General features: G+C 52.6%; 2 protein-coding genes across 2 annotated transcripts; one reads left to right on the forward strand and one right to left on the reverse strand.

Moving 5' to 3' along the window:
* The first annotated feature begins 1,371 nt into the window (after window positions 1-1,371).
* Window positions 1,372-7,021, forward strand: LOC101761252 (UDP-glucuronate:xylan alpha-glucuronosyltransferase 1). Its single transcript, XM_012846318.2, has 5 exons — window positions 1,372-1,629; window positions 2,104-2,241; window positions 4,220-4,420; window positions 4,578-5,212; window positions 5,563-7,021. The coding sequence occupies exons 2-5, from the start codon at window positions 2,201-2,203 to the stop codon at window positions 6,576-6,578; spliced, it is 1,893 nt and encodes a 630-aa protein (XP_012701772.1). The 5' UTR covers window positions 1,372-1,629; window positions 2,104-2,200; the 3' UTR covers window positions 6,579-7,021.
* Window positions 7,022-9,391: 2,370 nt separating this feature from the next.
* LOC101760849 (probable pectinesterase/pectinesterase inhibitor 51) lies at window positions 9,392-12,743 on the reverse strand. Its single transcript, XM_004970743.3, has 2 exons — window positions 11,664-12,743; window positions 9,392-10,438 (listed from the first exon to the last, which is right to left on the reverse strand). The coding sequence occupies exons 1-2, from the start codon at window positions 12,607-12,609 to the stop codon at window positions 9,756-9,758; spliced, it is 1,629 nt and encodes a 542-aa protein (XP_004970800.1). The 5' UTR covers window positions 12,610-12,743; the 3' UTR covers window positions 9,392-9,755.
* Window positions 12,744-14,481: the final 1,738 nt, after the last annotated feature.

Raw genomic sequence — 14,481 nt, forward strand, 5'->3', positions numbered from 1 at the left:
GTTCTGGCATTTTCGGTCTCGCGACCATGATGGCGATGCCATCCTGCCAGCCACGGATGCGATGCCATCATGGAAACGTCGGTGGAGATGCTTAACAACAACAGGAGCAAGGGCTTGCACTGGAGTTGACGCTGGTAGGTGATTCAAAGCTTGTACCACTGACAGTACAAATTCAGACATACAAATTCGAATTTATTACAATTTTTCCCGTTTGCTTGTCCTTGGTTGCATTACTGTAGCAGCGATAGTTGAATGAACTGCGACTGAAATGTCTAAACCGTGTGGAGGTTATTAGCAACAAAAGCTCATGCGAGAATGGCACACGTTTGGGTGTCTTGGGCACAGTACGATGGCAGACCCCACGGGGAGATTCCTAATAAGTGTTGGGCACTTAAGCAGATGCCTTTCAAAGCTAGTTGATCTGAATAGTTTGGTAAGGAGTGGTTGGTCGCACTTTCGTACGTGTTTCTCCAGCGTGGCTTCACACAGAAATTCCTGAAACACGCCAAGTTGATCTAACACAGTAGTCAACCCCGTCAAAGTCGGTCAAATGACTCAGATCAGACAACCACTTGCAGTAATTTAGGAACTTACCAACACGTTCTTCCTAACCGGACCGCCTGGCCACATAAACGGGAGATGATGATGCAAAAGAGTTCAATCCTTGGCTAGCTCAGTTCTTTCGTCAGTACTCATTTATTCTCACATTTCGATTATTTAACTGTTAACTACGCTGAGCAAGAGACAAAAAGATTGACAGACTGACCTCATTTCTTCTTGATGCTAATACGAAGGAAATGATGAAATATACCACTTGAAAATTGTGCATATTTAGAGAAAATAACTCGATGACTTTACTATACAGAGTTTACCAACTTTTAACGTTCTAGGGCATGTGACAGTTTCTACATGCATCCAGTAAATCTTTTTTTAAAACGAAATGCCTCCAGTTATTAAGAAAAACGTGAACCATATTCTTAGGTTAGCTAGGCATTAATCCATGCCCCTTTGTTTTACTCATGCTTTTTATTACAGGAAGGAAGGAGGGTTAATTAATGTTCTGTCTGCCCCTTTCGTCACCTTCCACTGTTACCCTAACTCGGTTTGCCTGTACGACTCCGAGCCTGACAGCCGGGGCCCACTCGGTTTGCCTAACCATTCTCACCGACTCCGCTAATCACCCGGACCCCCCCTGGAATGAGAGATTTGGCCGAGCGAGACCGTACACGCCGTGGACCCCATGAAGCGGGGCAAAGATTACTTGTTAACTGCCTGTCGCTCCGCTCGCGTCTCCCGTTTTTCCATCCGCCTCGCTTGCTTAACCCGCTCGCCCTTTTTTTTTTTTTGCTTTGCTTTGCGGGGGAGTGTGGGGTGGTATATATCTTTGCTTATATATAACTCGTCTGCTTCTCCTCCATTTCTCCCAGCGAGCCCAGAGCTCTGTAGAAGAGGAGGGGGACGAACCGGAGCCACTCAGCCGCCACCTCACCGCACCGACTGCCTGCCTCTCCTGCTTGCTGCCGCCCGCTGCTCTCGCCATTCCAGCTCTATCTGCTGCAGCGCCTCTCCTCCTACTCGAGTCTCCGCCGCCTGGCCTGCCTGCCTGCCTGCCTGCCGGCTGCCTTCCGGGTACGTGCCGCCTGCCTGTGCCGCCGTGGGTTCTCGCGCAGTTCTTGGCGTGGCGCCGTCTTTGATCTGGTTCCGGTGCGTTCTTGCCGGGAGGCTCTCGATCTGTTTCGTGGTGGTTCGGGTTCTTTTCCCTCCGGTGGCTGTTGTGTCGCCACCATTTGCTCGATTTGGTGTTCCGTTGCTCCTTTCCCGCGGCAGATTTGCGCCCTTTATCTCGCTTGTATTTTGCTGGATTTGTTGCCCTCTTTTTTCGGTGGCTCGTAGATTCCGGTTCGCAGCTTTACCTCGCCTTGTTACTTCTTTCTACCCGGCCCATCTGTTGGCCGTTCCCTTTCCTGCTCTTCATCCCGGGAAGGTTTCCACTTCTATTGCGTCTGTCGCTGTGTGGCATTCGGGCATCTTCTTCTTGTTCCTTTTGCTTCAGTGAACTGGTAAAGCTAACGGATCCTGCCGTGTCCTGTGTCTCCATTGCAGATGAGAAGCGGCGCAACCGGGGAGGCGGAAGTGTGGACGGCCTGAACCTTCGTCGGAGTCAGTGAAAGCGCCGGGAAGGACCCTGGAGATCAAGCGCATGGGTTCCTTGGAGGCCCGGTACCGGCCGGCCGGGGCAGCGTAAGATCTCCCTCCCGATCTATTCCAAATCTTTCCCCCTCTCACGCTCACCTTGCCTGCTTGCCTTGCTTTTGAGCTGGTTCCGCTCGATGATAGCGTGCTAATCCAGCCGTGTCAGATGCGCGCTTTGCTTTGCCATGTGCGGTCATGTGCCTCATGCTGGATTGACTCGCATCTGCTGGTATTGATGCCGGGTCTCTGGTGGTGACTGGTGACCATCCACCATTCTTATCGCGTAATCTCGCAGGCGTGCTGCAGTACTGCTGCCATGTACCCTGTACAAGATGCCGTTCGTTTTCCTGCTGCCGGCCGCCGTTCCCGTTCACCATGCTCTGCGCCTCCTGGCCGCCTCCATAACTTCCCCTGATTTTGTAGGTGGTGCAGGTAGTGGTGGTTGTGCCTTTATGACATCCTCCACCCGTCCATCCGTTCTTCCTCCCGTTTTGCCACTCCCAGCTAGAGAAACCGGCAAAAAACTTGGTGATATCCCAGCTGTGAGCTACTGATGTGGTGATATGTGCTGCCGCCGCGAATGGCTCGTTGTCGATGCGTTTGAAACGTGTAAATCTGCCCGTCCTCGCTCGTCGGTTCTCCCGGTTCTCCTGGCCTGGCCGAAAGTTACTCGCTTTTGCGATCCATATTTAGATGCTACTAACAAGCAACAACGATTTGGTTCGAGCGGAGCATGTTTTTCTTGCTGTAAAGCGCGCAGCCAGGCGTCGGTGGCCATCCATGTGCTCTTGCTGCCGTTTTGACCCCAAAGACAGCTCCTTGTGGCAGCAAGACCATTAATTCCCTGCACTGCACGCGTTAGTCTCATGTGCAGTGGCTGCTACGGGGCACTACGGCTGCCACGTTGAGCAGGTCAGCTACTGCTGCTGCTTCGTGCCGCCGCTGGCCCAGGACCGTTGAATTGTGCCCCTCTTGGCGTGTAGAAAATGGTGGGTTTTGATGTATGACCTACCGTTGATTTCGGCTATCCTGGTCGGGTCCATATTTTTGGACCAGATTTTCTTCATGATGTCTATGGTAGTAACGCAAAGAAACGGTTTCTTCTCTGCATCTGGGATTAATCATCTGTGCAGCTTTCTCGTTGCGTGTTTCACGGTATTCAGACCGCTGGCGCTAAGCGTGCTTTCGCGTTTTTATTTTTTACGAAGAACATGGGGGGTTAGGTACCTGGCATCTTCGAGCTTAATGGAGCTCTGCTTTCCTAAAAGATGTGACTAATAAAGTAGAGCTCTGGGGAATAACAGAGGCCACTAATTTTCTTTTGGTCCCTTTTTAATTCAAAGTGCGCGGATTTTTCCTTTAGCATTTTTTCTTCCATAGCCAAACCACTTTTAGCTTGATTGAGCACTTTCCCTTTATGCATACGAGATACTGCAAGTTTTTCCTCTAAAAAAAGATGTGCTTTGAATGCTTTAGTTTTAGTTTTACAAGGCAGTTCTGTCCACAGATGCCACCACATGTCAGTGTATCCACCTCCTCCCAAGTAAAATAAATATAAGACCAATGCAAACTTCTAGGAAACTTAAAACACCAGCACCGGTAATAATATATTACCATGTAGTTTTACCTTTCTAGAACTAAGATTTAGTAAAAAGTTGGGACCAGGTAATGTTACCTTGAACTGGTGTCATCATTTCAATAATAGTTTGGCAATTGGCATGGACCTGCTTCTGTAATGCTTGTAATTTGTGTAAAAACAGTGATACCATAAGCTGGAAGTTGCTCTTATTCCTTCAGCAATTTCATATCGATAATTTTTCCCAAGTGTAATTCTCCATTTTATCACCATAAATGATCTGAACCTACATTGACCTTCCAATTTGCGTTGACTACACAAATTGTCATAATATAATACAAGTTTATTTTTCAACTTTTTTTTGTGATGACTAGGATTACTAATTGCTGTTCAAATACTTCCATGGAAGAGTTTGCTGTCCTTGACACTTTTTATTTATTATTTTTTCAGTGAGGACACAGCTAAGAGAAGGACTCAGAAAAGCAAAAGTTTCAAAGAGGTGGAAAAATTTGATGTTTTTGTACTGGAGAAAAGCTCTGGATGCAAATTCCGATCCTTGCAACTTCTGCTCTTTGCTATCATGTCTGCTGCATTTCTGACGCTCCTATACACACCGTCTGTGTATGAACATCAGCTGCAATCAAGCTCTCGGTGAGTGTACCTTCACAAAATATCTAGTAAAGCATTAGTGGATCATGATACCTCCCTGTAGTCCATGGTGTTTTTCCGCTATTGAGCTGAGTAGTTTTTCATATAACAATACGATGTATATTAACATGATGCTTACGCTGGCTTCTATGGTTTGCAGACTTGTCAATGGGTGGATATGGGACAAGAGAAGTTCTGATCCCCGATATGTATCTTCTGCCAGCATTCAATGGGAGGATGTATATAAAAGTATCCAAAATCTGAATGGTGGCGAACAGAAGCTCAAAGTTGGACTCCTGAATTTTAACAGAACTGAGTTTGGCGCTTGGACAAATATGCTCCCAGATAGTGATTTTTCAGTCATAAGACTAGAGCATGCCAATGAAAGCATTACCTGGCAGACTCTCTACCCTGAATGGATAGATGAGGAGGAAGAAACAGAGATACCATCTTGCCCTTCGCTTCCAGATCCAAATTTTCCAAGAGCGACTCATTTTGATGTTGTTGCTGTTAAGCTTCCCTGTACTCGTGTGGCGGGTTGGTCAAGGGATGTTGCACGGCTGCATTTGCAGTTATCAGCAGCAAAAATAGCAGCGACCACGGCGAGAGGCAATGGTGGAGTCCATGTCCTGTTTGTGACTGATTGCTTCCCGATCCCAAATCTCTTCTCTTGCAAGAACCTAGTGAAACGTGAAGGCAATGCTTGGCTGTACAAACCTGACGTGAAGGCTCTAAAGGAGAAGCTCAGGCTGCCTGTTGGTTCCTGTGAGCTTGCCGTTCCACTGAACGCAAAAGGTAAGTTGACTGATGTCTAAATTTTGTAATAGCTTCCCATCAGAAGACACTCATATTTTCCCAGTGTACCCAATGCACGTATCTAGAAATCCCAGTAACTCTGTAGTCTATTGTTGCATGCATGAACATTTAAGCAGTTCTACAGTGATACAAACAATGCTGCAATTGTCACGGTCCAATATTAGAACAACTGTATCATTTCCTGAAACAAGTTGGCCAGACAGTATCTTGCTTTACATAGGCATGCATAATAATCTTTTGTCTGTAGAAAATCAGAATATATCTATTTCCCTTCTAAGTCCCCCCCCCCCCCCCCCCTGAAAGAAGGAACAATTTCCTTTTGATTGCAGCACGACTTTATACGGTGGACAGACGCAGAGAAGCATATGCTACTATACTGCATTCAGCAAGTGAATACGTTTGCGGTGCAATCACAGCAGCTCAAAGCATTCGCCAAGCAGGATCAACAAGAGACCTTGTTATTCTTGTTGATGACACCATAAGTGACCACCACCGCAAGGGGCTGGAATCTGCGGGGTGGAAGGTCAGAATAATACAGAGGATCCGGAATCCTAAGGCTGAACGTGATGCCTACAATGAATGGAACTACAGCAAATTCCGGCTTTGGCAGCTTACAGATTATGACAAGGTTATATTCATTGATGCCGATCTCCTCATCCTGAGGAATATTGATTTCCTGTTTGCCATGCCAGAAATCACTGCAACAGGCAACAATGCAACACTCTTCAACTCTGGAGTGATGGTCATTGAGCCCTCGAACTGCACGTTCTCTTTGCTGATGGAGCACATCAATGAGATAACATCATACAATGGTGGTGACCAGGGGTACCTGAATGAAATATTCACATGGTGGCATCGCATTCCGAAACACATGAACTTCTTGAAGCATTTCTGGGAGGGTGATGAAGAGGAAGTGAAGGCGAAGAAGACTCGGTTGTTTGGCGCTAACCCGCCAATCCTCTATGTCCTTCACTACTTGGGGCGGAAGCCATGGTTGTGCTTCCGGGACTACGACTGCAACTGGAATGTTGAAATTCTGCGGGAGTTTGCGAGTGATGTTGCGCATGCTCGCTGGTGGAAGGTGCACAACAAGATGCCGAAGAAGCTTCAGAGCTATTGCCTTCTGAGGTCAAGGCTGAAGGCCGGATTGGAGTGGGAGCGGCGGCAGGCTGAGAAAGCAAACTTCACTGATGGGCACTGGAAGCGGAACATAACTGATCCTAGGCTGAAAACCTGCTTTGAGAAGTTCTGCTTCTGGGAGAGCATGCTGTGGCATTGGGGTGAGAACAAGACCAACTCGACAAAGAACAACGCGGTGCCTGTGCCGCCTACCGCGAGCCTGTAGAGCTCATGAGATCTGTAGATAGCTTTGTTGAGAGAGTAGTATACCCAGATACAAAACTTCTGAAGCTCCATACATACATAGCAACAGCTTTGTAAAGGTAGCTATGTAGGCCCTCTTCCCGAATGACTCTATACCTTCTGTTCGCCATCGCTGCTCCAGCGCCCCCTCACGCTGCCTTTCGATGGCTGGCAAAATTTTTTGGTTTCTGCTAATAATTCATCAGTATAGGCTATTTTCCTTTCTCTGCCTTTGAGTCCTCTCCGGGTCTGTCTGTTGCTTCAAATCCCACCGGCTCTGCTGCTGTGCTGCAGTAGGCCTGGTTTGTTGATGTATGGTGGTTGAACGGTTTCAGTGATGGATCTGGAGTGATGCAACATGAGATTGCTGACCAGCAAACACTGCATCGTTTTGGCATGAATATATATGATGGTGTCACCTTTTTATGCTGCTGTGATTTGTGAAGTTGGATTAGCTCAACCGCTGTCTTCTGGGGACCAAAAGACGATACTGTGTTTGTTGGAGTGCTGTTTGAGTTGAAACAAAACAGCCACTGCCTTTGAGCTCCTCGCACGCTTTCTGCGTTCCTATGTTTCCCGGCGCGTGCCACCTAACCACGCAGCATTCAAACACCGCATCGTCGTACTGATGCAGAGCGAGCACCATCATTGCATCTACTGATATGCTGCTGCTGCTGCTGGGTGCGTCGCTGCTCTGTCAAAGGAGGAGACGCGCCATCATTGGCCGGATCCCCATGATCTCCTCATGTTCAGTTCCTTGGCGATGCGGTCTCTCGCAGCTCACGGCGGCGCTTTTCCAACAGCAAACCTCACCTAAAAAGCGCGGGGACTAGGCTGTACGAGGCCTCCGGCGGTGGCGGCAGTCCGTCCGAGAGACACTGTGCATACCCCCTGATTGAGCATCCCTTGTCGCTCACGATTGGGGTGGTTGGATGTTTGCGTTGCAAGTGAAGTGACTCACTGGGATTAGGTTTAGGTTTCGTCCACTAGGGAGCCGAGAGATGCGTCCAGATCTGACGCGCTCGATCGGTTTTAGTAGCGGCGCCAGTACACCGGAACTGCATGGGCGTGGCGTCGCGTTGCGAGCTCGCTATTTTATGCCGCACCCTGCCGGTGCCGGTGCCCGGTGGGGAGCCACGGTCCAAGGGCACCCCGTCGTAGTCCGTACCGAGGTGTAGTACAATATGTTTGGGAGTCCCGCTGTCTCTCTCGGGTCTCTGCCTCGGCGCGGGCACGAGGGGGGACGCGGCAATCGAACGCCACTACCGCCCTTGGCGTCAGTCGGATACGCATGCACGGCGGCATGGGCAATCGGGCATGGCATGGACCGACCACTCAGCTCGGTGCCCTAGGCTAGGGCGCGCCGGGCCGGAGACCACCGCGCTAGGGCCGGCGCTGTGACACGCGTCGCCCTGCGTCGGACATTTGTCGCCTGCAGCCGCGGACGAGGAGTGGGGGCGGTGTGATGCCAGCTTTCTGGGCTTCTGACCGGGCAAAGCAAAGGGACAAGCAGCAAAAGGAAGAACTGGTCGTGGGTGGGACACTGCGCGTACGAGTAATGAGCGTCTGAACAGTTCGCGCTCGTCACCTGTGCTGGCATTGCCGCTAGCAACGCCAACGCGGAGGGCATGGGCTCTCCGGACTTTGACGTCGCGCTCCAGGCTCCAGCAGGGCACGGCGAGGAATCCCGCGGTTGGTTGGCCTCTCGCCGTCACGCACGCAGCTGCGGTGACGCGCCGCGTTGCCGGTGCGGCGACAACGCCAGGTCCGGGCTGCGACGAGGGCGTTAGCCTGGGGCTAGGAAGTCTCCAAAAGCGGCGGCGTGGTTCATGGATCCTTTCCCCACCACAGTTGGATGAGAAAAACATCACTTCGCCAACCCTCTAGATATGCCAAAAGTAATTCATGGCTTATTTCGTTTTTCTCTACAATTTTTTTAAGTTTTTAATTAACCTTTTCTTCTACCCAGTCGGCAAAGAACCAAACACGATAAATATCCATCCGCAGCGAAATCTAGGCCCAAACAAACACCAACTAGCCCAACAACACACGACACGGCAAATGGCCAGGGCCCAAGCCTTTTCCGTGGTAGTTGTTGTCCATTTTCCCTGGGCTGCAGGCAGGTCCGACTCAGCCTGCAAACGAGCCCAATGCAGCCCAAATTGGAAGTTGTCATGACTTTTTCTCACCTCTTTACAGGCCCGGTCACCTAGCCACTCTGGGCTGGCCTGCACGTCGATTCCACATATTTAACAAGACCAGCCCAGTTGTACAGTTTTCCCTTTTGCTTCTTGTACCGGGCCGGCCGGGTGGTTGTCCTCTGTCCGAGATAACAAAGCCCAACCGAGTTGTATTTTGAGAAAAAAAAGATAGAATGAGAATAACAAAATCCACAAGTTCCAACATAGTCAGCACTCAGCACCACTCTGCAGGCCTGAAAACAGACCTGCCTTTTCTGATCGGTGGTGGTGTCACGCTTTTGCTGTATAGGAGTAGGAGATAGCAAGTGATTCACATAACCTAACCACGGACATATCATCTAAATCGACGGACAGTCTATAATCAACTGTGCCATCTCTCCGTCCAACACATCTTCGTCTCCGCCCCCCTTTCTCCCTTTTTGTGACATCGACTCGAACGATTCATGGCGCACGAATGCACGCGTCCATGAAGTGGGTGGACGCCGATCCACCACCGTGACTCCCGTAGCCTCAAGCCCCCCAACCCTCATCTCTCGGTTGGGTCGTTGGGCGGCGGCGCACATGCGCTGATGAAGAATGGCACAGCGAAAAGACGCAGCTGCAAAGGCAGGCAGGCAGTGTTGCAGTGAATCAGTGATGGACCACGACGAGTGGCTAGGGCTAGGCGATAATGTTGTTTGCCAGGACCTGCTAATTGCGGAAACCGCACGCCGAGCTCATCATCTGCCTGTCATTTTCCTGCCCTGCCACGCCACCACTTCACCCTGCCATTTCTGCCAGGCCACTCTTGCCGGGTTCTCGTCCACCATCTATCGTTTGATAGCCACAGGTTTATTGGTGTTCTTTCGCTCCATCCCCATAACTCTGCAATACGCAACGCCAGGGCCACCATGTCAATTGTTCGGCACGGTTGCACGTTCACCATACATACATTCTCTTTCTCTACATGAAGAGTGTAGCTACGCTTTGGGTATCCACTCGTGCCCCTGGATGAAGTTGTCGACGCTGTACGCGTCGACGTGTTCCCTGGGCACCTGGCTGCTCCACGCCACCCTCCGGCTCGCCGCGCCGCCGGGCCCGGCGCTGTCGAACTCGCCGTAATAGAGCGTCCGGAGCGCGAAGTCCCCGTTCCACGCCATCCACCCCTGCGGCTGCACGATCTCCGCGAGCGTGCACCCGAGGTACACCGTCCGGGAGTACTCCTTCCATGGCCGGCCCAGGTAGACGCGGTGGACGTCGGGTTTCTGGCGGTAGAGCGCCATGTACTCGTCGCTGCCGTTGACGGCGCAGCGGCTGAGCACAATCCCCGTGGGCTGCGCCGGGTCGGTGCGGCCCTGCGCCGTGACGGCGTCGTTCTCGCCCTTCTCCGGCCGCAGCTGCCGGGGCAGGACCACGAGGGCCGTGTCGTGGAGCACGGCCGCGGAGTTGCCGAAGACGAAGTCGACGGTGCCGGAGACGCGGCACCGGGTGTACAAGTGGCGCATGGCGTGCGCGTACAGCGTGTCCTGGTGGCCCAGCAGCTCCACGGTGTCAAGCACCGTGCGGTCGCCCGTGGAGCGGAACGCCACCGCCTGGTGCGCGTCCGGACCCGCCGTGTTGGAGATCGTCAGGTCGCGCGCCATGAACCCGTCAGCCAGAACGCCTGCATGCGCGCCGCACAACAAAAACAAGCATGTGAGGTTCAGAAATTTTCAACATGCAGGGAGGTCACTGTGGAGCAGAACATCCGATTGACGGCATTTCGTAGCACATGAATGGTGGGGCGCACGACAAAGTTGAGAGACGCACGGGCACGGCGGTGGATCGGGCAGTTTTTTTCTTGGTGAATTGACTGCACGGAGCAGCATGTCTGGTTCGGCCTGCACTGTAGGCTAACCAAGACACGCGGCACGGCTTTGTGCTTGTGGGACCGGATGGAGCACGGGAAAGTTGAGAGTGTTTGGGGTAGCCTAGGAGTAGCTCCCCGTGACGCTACGCCGCATTGTCGCCACCCGGCAGGGACCACATGCTCGTGCAGGTCACCTAGTATTTGTACTTGCTATTATTGGTAAGTCACGAGCTCGGCTGTCACGAGCGGATCTGTTGCCAGAGAATTTTACTGCCAACGGTTACCAGATCATACAACTAGGAAATGAATCAGGACTTTAGGCATATAACCACATTATAGTTGGCTAGTTGCTTGACATAAACAGGTTAGTACAGACGGTGGTCGTCTATCTCGTGTGATAAAAATGTACTACAGTACTAGGAGCAGGCTTTTCTCCTACTGTCCAGTACCCCTACCTCCCACCAAGTCAAAAGATCACTACGCATGCAGTGCACAGTGCGCCATGTCCTAAAGGCTAAAGCAACTCTTCCATTAGGCTCCGTTTGCATGTCGATAGTGCGAGGCGTTTCCGGAAGCAACTTTATGTTTATCCAGGCCAGATTTTTTTTTTGAAAAGTAGATCCAGGCCAGATTTGATATTTCAAATTTCCCTTTTGAAAAACGAGGGCTCCACGGAATTATTTGGACAACTTCACCCACTATTTGAATCCTAGGCAGCGTTCTTTTTTTTTTCTTTTTGAAAATAATCTAGGCAAGGTTCTCAGGTCATGTGGCATGCCGGACGCAACGTACAAAAGTCAAGAATTAAAGGCCCGCGTCAAAACTCACAACATCCGATCTAATCCACGGAAAGCGTTTTCGGAAAGCGTTTTCGGTGCTTCGGTCACGGGATCGCATTGATTCCATGCACGTACACACGCGTACGACGCGGCAGAAAGCAGTTGAGCTCGCTTGTTTGTCAGCGCAGTACACCTACGCCGTAGTACAAGGGAACAGAATACGTAGAGGGGACGAGGGGAATACGCGGATTTATACGCACCTACGGTGGCGGTGTTGAAGGTGGACACGCCGGGCGTGTCGGCGTTGAGGTCCCCGGTGATCACCGTCTTGCCCATGCCGTCGCCCACCAGCACCACGTTCGTCTTCTCCCACGGCACGCTCACCGTCTCCTTGTACACCCCCTCCTTCACGCGCACCACGAACCACCCATCGCCGTAGTCCGGCGCCGCCGCCACCGCCTCCCGCACCGTCTTGTAGTCGCACCCCGCGGCGCACACCGTCGCGTTCGGCGGCAGGCCCCTGGGCACGCCGAGCGCGTCCACGTCGGCATCGGCGGTGGTGGCGGCGGCCGCGGCGGGCGGCCAGTAACCGTCGCGCTCCGTCTGCGGCGGGCGCCAGAGGGAGGTCTCGTCGCCGTAGCGCTGCCGCGCGGCGAGCATGGAGATGTAGTTGCTGTTGACGGCGATGGTGTCGTCGAGGTAGGCCATGGCGTCGGAGATGGTGCGGGAGAAGTTGACGTACTTGTACGCGGACCAGCAGTCGTAGAGGTGGAGCAGCGCGGTGGACGCGGAGAGGAGCGACGGGGACGGGGACGGGGAGAGGCGGTGGGAGGAGAGGGAGAGGAAGGTGAGGCAGTTGGTGGCGGCGTTGGAGAGGTTCACGTTGGAGGAGGCGGCGAGGACGGACTTGGCCGTGGAGACGGCGGGCGGGATGCGGGCGCGGAGCGCGGAGAGCGATGCGCCGAGGAGGTCGGGGGTGGAGGCGCCGGACCCCGCGCCGGAGAGCGTGGAGACGCAGGCCGGCTGGAAGCGGGTGGCGTTGCAGGCCAGGAGGACGGCGAGTGGCGCCGAGTCGGAGGACGCCGGCGACGGGGACGGGGACGGGGACGCGGACGGGGTGTGGCGGTGGTGGTGACGGGAGAGGGAGAAGGGGAGATGGAAGAGGACGAGGACGAGGAGGGGAACGAGGCGAGCCGGAGGAGGCATTGGTGATGGTTGGGTGGCGTTGTGCGCGCGCGCGCGGTGGGGAGGAGCGGAGTCGCCACTGGACTACTGGAGTGTGCGGTGGTGGGGGGTGGTTATATTGCGGACGGGGACGGAGAGGCCGGCAGCCTCGGTTGGGGAAGGGGATGAATGGGGATTTCCATGGGTGCAAATGTAACGGAAAGTAGGAGGAAAGCATTCATGCCTGGATGTGAATCTTCCGGTTGATTTTGCTTTTCAGTTTTGCTGATTTTCACATAGTTCAATCTCTTATGGTAGCATGACCACTAATAATTTTTTTAGATAATGTGACCACTAATAATTATACTAACTCATAATTACGAAGACATTGACTCTCGGAAATATTGGAATCCATTATTTGTCGTTGACGTATCATCATGAAAAATAGGGGATTGCGCAAACTTACGCTGCCAAGAAAAAAATATTTATACAATGGATGGTTTAGATCACGATGTGGCATTAGTTTTAGATAAACATATTCATCGACCTTCTGCCTCATTCAACATTATACCCTTCCATGGTTTTCAATGTCACTCTTAAAACGACTGTGATGCCAATCCTATTTGCACAAGTAGCTATTGTGTCGGTGTTTCGTACAGCCGACTAGTGATTGTACCCTGCACTCTCCCTACTTCCGATGGCTAGCACACAAGAGATGAGTTATACTGGTTCGGGAAGATCCCTACATCCAGTTTCGGCAGGAGTCGTGTTCCTTGATTAAGTGCACTGAACTTATAACGGGGTGCTTGCAAACAAGTGTTCATGCGATGTGTGGATGTATGTGTCCAATACGAGAGAGAGTGAAAGGAGGCTCGGTTCCCTTTATATAGGCTAGGGACTGGATGACAATGTTGAGAAATGAAGGGGGTTCCCGACCTCAGAGGTCAGGGGTTGTAGCGTGGTCGGATCTCCCTTGCACCAAGAGGCTTCCTTGTCCTATCCCCTTGTCGTGGGTTTCGCACGCCTTGTACGGTGGCTCCTATGCGGCGTGGGCTGCTTACGCACGGCCCAGCCTGCTCCGTGACGTGCCCTTATCCTGTCCGCCAACCCCGTGGCAGTGAATGGGACAGGAGCTGTCGCTAACGTCCGTACTGGTGACGAATGGGCGGACTTTGATTAGTGGCCTGGACGGGGCGTGCCGCTCATCCCGGCTTTCCCCGACCTCTGGTGCGCCCACGGCCGCTCCTCGCCGTAACATCTATCGCTGGGTCCCACCTCGCTTGGGCATGGTCTTGATCTTGATGAGTCTCCTTGATGGTATAGGTGATGATGACGTCGGGGCGCGTGGGCGTGTATGGCCACGCATGGCGTCGTCCAGCAGGCCGTCCTGAGCGGCCCGAAGGGTGCAGCCTCACCCTCGGACCTCCTGGTTAAAGTTTGGCTCCCCTTGCCCGGTCATATCTCCGGCGTGGGGCGGTCGGTGGGGCCACGTCCTGCATTTAATGCCTCTCGTAAGGCGCAGGTCTTCCTGAGTCAAGGGGCCTGTTCGCTTCAGCTTATAAGCCGGCTGAAAAGCTGAAACGGCTGATTTATTGTGAGAGGAAAACACTGTTTGGTGGCTGATAAGCCGGCTGAATAAGCTGAAGCGAACAGGCCGAAGGAGTGGGTGAGACGTTGTGGGCCCCTTGCGGACCCCGCCCCGAGCTGGCTGAGCCGACGAGTCACGACTCTTGGCTTCCGACCAAGGGAGGTCGGGTGGTGGGCTGCAGTGTCGTTTGGACCGTTTCCAGAATGCTTCTAGCCGTTGATCCTTTAGCTTTTTGGTGAGGGTAGCCCTGGTAACCCGTCACATTGTCACCGGGATGCCATATTTGCACAGCTCTTCTCCAAACTTGCCCTGGTTAACATGAATTG

This window comes from Setaria italica, chromosome V (assembly GCF_000263155.2).
Source record: "Setaria italica strain Yugu1 chromosome V, Setaria_italica_v2.0, whole genome shotgun sequence".
NCBI lineage: Eukaryota > Viridiplantae > Streptophyta > Magnoliopsida > Poales > Poaceae > Setaria > Setaria italica.

Bases quoted from the DNA above. Each gene is read 5' to 3' on its own strand.
- LOC101761252 (XM_012846318.2), top strand. From the start codon at position 2,201: ATGGGTTCCTTGGAGGCCCGGTACCGGCCGGCCGGGGCAGC. The intron at 2,242-4,219 runs GTAAGATCTCCC...TTATTTTTTCAG, and splicing joins TACCGGCCGGCCGGGGCAGC to TGAGGACACAGCTAAGAGAA. The intron at 4,421-4,577 runs GTGAGTGTACCT...TATGGTTTGCAG, and splicing joins CAGCTGCAATCAAGCTCTCG to ACTTGTCAATGGGTGGATAT.
- LOC101760849 (XM_004970743.3), bottom strand. From the start codon at position 12,609: ATGCCTCCTCCGGCTCGCCTCGTTCCCCTCCTCGTCCTCGTCCTCTTC. The intron at 10,439-11,663 runs GTGCGTATAAAT...GCGCGCATGCAG, and splicing joins CTTCAACACCGCCACCGTAG to GCGTTCTGGCTGACGGGTTC.